The sequence below is a fragment of the Myotis lucifugus genome, unplaced genomic scaffold, assembly GCF_000147115.1.
Source record: "Myotis lucifugus unplaced genomic scaffold, Myoluc2.0 scaffold_17, whole genome shotgun sequence".
NCBI lineage: Eukaryota > Metazoa > Chordata > Mammalia > Chiroptera > Vespertilionidae > Myotis > Myotis lucifugus.
In genome coordinates this window covers 7,710,852-7,714,074 of record NW_005871065.1, presented here as the reverse complement: position 1 = coordinate 7,714,074, position 3,223 = coordinate 7,710,852, and the positions used below count along the sequence as shown (strand labels likewise).

Genomic DNA, 3,223 nt, shown 5'->3' with positions numbered 1-3,223 from the left:
TGAATGTTCATTAATACTTGGAGCCCAGGGGCAAAGTCTCACAAGTCCAAGAAGTACTTATCTTCATTACCATTTCAGAGGAGGAAAGAGTTTCAAAGAAGTAAATTAACTTGTCCACGGTTGCAGAGCTATAATAGTTAATGCAGTTCTGGTGCTTACTACATATATACCAGGCACTGTTCTAAGCACTAATTTATCTAATCCCCAAAACAGCACTATGAGGTAGGTTCCATTATTACCCATCATTCTTAGTTAAGAAACTGGTCCAGCATCCCACTCTAGTAAGTGGCAAACCCAGGACTCACACTGGCTTAAAGTCATTATCAAAACAAAATGCTGTCTCTTGGCTAAGAAGTAGCAGAGCAAAATTCAAACCCAGTCTAACTCTTGAGTGAGAGAGGACCCTCTATCTTCTTACCAACATGCTAAGCATGGCCCTCCTACCTGCTGTAGTATGGAGGGTTGCTAGGGAGGATGGGAGTAAAGAGTTCTGGGGACCCTCCAGAAAGGAGCATTTAAGCTGCATTTTGAAGGTCAAAGTAAGTATTGGCTAAAGGTAGGCACCATGCAATTTATCATTTTTTCTTTATTTTTTTGCAATTTATTATTTTAAAGGAAATTATATGTATCCAATTGAGGTCTTTAAAAAGACTATGTAGTTTCAGACTGAATTATAAAATCTTTACTGTGTTTTAATTTTTCAAGGAGAAATATTCTTGATGAAGGAAAACAAGGTTTTGTTCACTTCAATTTGGCTATACATTAAAAAATCATCAAGGAATAGAAATGGGCAGTTTTTGTAACGTTAAACCCAATTCTGACTTCCAATATTTACTTCCTCAATCTAAGTGCTGCAAGCAGGTTGATTTCCAAACCTTAGGAATCTCTGCAAGATTTTCTCTCCTTCAAATCTGAAACCCAGCATTTAGAAACCATAAGGAGCCTGGAGATTCAAATCAAGAACTAGAAGGAACCAGTGTGCGCGTTGTTCCCCCGGGGCTAGAGACCGGCAGGCAACTTGTGGCTCAAAGGCTGCAGAACCAGGGTTTTTTCCCTAGCAAATTGATTTATGACCCCAAGAAGGGCAGCTGCAGAACCGGTCAGACCATAAGTGCAATTCTCAAACATGCATCCAAGAAGAAGGTCCAGGATGAGATGGGAATGGTAAGGTGGGGTTAGTTCTGGGGGGAAACGGACTGTCCTGGGTGAGACCCTTCAAATCCTAATTCTTGCAGCAGCCAGGCCAATGGACTCAGCAGCCCAAAATGTGCGCGCTGGGGGACTTGACTCCGCAGCAGGGCAGCGGGACAAGGTGCCTCCACGCCCCCTTGCGGACCTATATGACGGCTGAGGAGGACTTGCCTACTTCAGGATAGGTACAGTGTCTCAAAAATGTTCTCAGTTTAACCTTCACACCACCTTTCAAGAGAGTCGCCGAGATCAGCTAGCTCCATTTTACAGACGAAATGCTGAGGCTCGGGGAGATGAAGCAAGACTTGCCAGCAAAAAAAGAAAACCTTAAATGAAGACGATCATTGGACTGGTTCCTGAAGAGATGGGGGCTGGGGCCGCTGGGGGGCCCCCACACTGACCCCTCTGGCTCTCTGGGCGGATTTGGAACCAGCTGTCAACCCGGAGGCCTGGCAGCGCCCAGGTGGCTGGGAAGAGGGAGCGCGCGCAGTGGGCAACAGCGCGTCTGAGGGCGCAGGGCGCACCACCCGCTCGCCTGCGTCCGCCTCTAGAACCCGGCACCGGTGCCGCAGGGCGCCACGCGGGACGATCCACGCGCCCGCAGCCGCGCCGGAGCCCCACGCGAGTCACAAGCCACGAGCCACGGCGCGTGCGCGCGGGACTGCTGCGGGCACAGGTTGGCACTGCCCCCGCGAGCCCACCGGCACTGCCCCACGCCTTACCGTAGTTGCTCCCCAGTGACCAGGACCTCAGCCATGCGCTCCAGCTCCCTTTGCTGCGCCCCGCCACTCCCGCTGGGGCTGCTGTCGCTGCCACCGCTGCCCGCGCTGCCGCCCTCCATGCTCGGGGCCCCGTCGCTACCACTGTCTTCGCTGGCCGCCGGGTTTGGGTGTTAAATCAGTCTGCCCTCACCGAGGCCTCGCCCGCCATATTTGTTTGGGGCAATCCCGTTGCTCACGCGCGATTGGCTGGAAAGGGAATCCCTGTGGGCAGGCTGAGGTGCTAGGCAAGTCTGTTCCTGGAACTCCAGCTTGGGGGCGTGGCCGGAGCCCCGCGTGGTCGCGGGGCGTGGCCGAGGGAGGAAAATATAAACATCTGGGCGGGGCACCGCTGGTGCGTTTTGTGCGCTGGTGAAGGTTGAATTAGGTGAGCTTCTGCTGTGGGACCCTGAGGACAGGCTGGGAGGTTACTGAACAAGTGTGAAGGTATTTTGACTATACTTTCCATGCTCCAAATTGCTAAAAAGCAAAAAAAAAGTAACAGTATAGCTAAATAGTGAACGATAAAGAATCTACAGGTCACTGCAGGGCATGGAGAAATTAAGTATTTTTTCGCCCTAATCCCCTTTATCAAAGACAATTTACTTATCTTATGTTGTAATCAATAAAGAACGCTGGCCTAAGAATCAGACAGATCTGGGATCCAGCTCCACACCTACAAATAATTCTCAGTTTCCTCTTTTACAAAATAAAAACAATTGTGGGTACCACTTGTTGAGAGGTGCTGCATTAAAGATGCTTCAGGTAATTGTTACCTTCCTTAATTAATGCAAAAAAGCCATAAAATGGATATTGTTCTCATTTTATATCAGGAAGCAGGCTCAGAGAAATCGAGAAACTTGTCCAAGGCTAGCAGCTAAGTGCAAGAAGTAAGAATCAGCCCTTGCCGGTTTGGCTTAGTGGATAGAGCATCGGCCTGCGGACTGAAGGGTCCTGGGTTTGATTCCAGTCAAGGGCACATGCCGGGGTTGCAGGCTCGATCCCCCAGTGTGGGGCATGCAGGAGGCAGCTGGTCAATGATTCTCTCTCATCATTGATGTTTCTATCTCTCTCTCCCTCTCCCTTCCTCTCTGAAGTCAATAAAAAAAAAATATATATTTTTTTAAAAAAGAAGTAAGAAATCAAACCCAGGACATTCTGGCTTCATAGTTGTGTGCTTAAAAGATTGCCTCTTAGCCCTAGCTGGTTTGGCTCAGTGGATAGTCGGCCTGCGGATTGAAGTGTCCCAGCTTCGATTCCGGTCAAGGGCATAT

The 3,223-nt window shown here is 49.2% G+C and overlaps 1 protein-coding gene across 2 annotated transcripts in view; it reads right to left on the bottom strand.

The window, feature by feature from the left end:
- Nucleotides 1-2,818, bottom strand: part of DEPTOR (DEP domain containing MTOR interacting protein) — a 104,119-nt gene extending 101,301 nt beyond the window's left edge. Inside the window, exon 1 of one of the 2 annotated variants that reach the window (XR_002828351.1) lies at nucleotides 1,914-2,538. Coding sequence is in view for 1 of the 2 variants with exons in the window: in XM_023750955.1 (XP_023606723.1) it covers nucleotides 1,914-2,032 (119 nt within the window). In the remaining variant the exon portion in view is untranslated. Of the gene's footprint in view, nucleotides 1-1,913 lie in introns of both variants that reach the window. The other variant, XM_023750955.1, reaches the window with a different exon arrangement.
- Nucleotides 2,819-3,223: the final 405 nt, after the last annotated feature.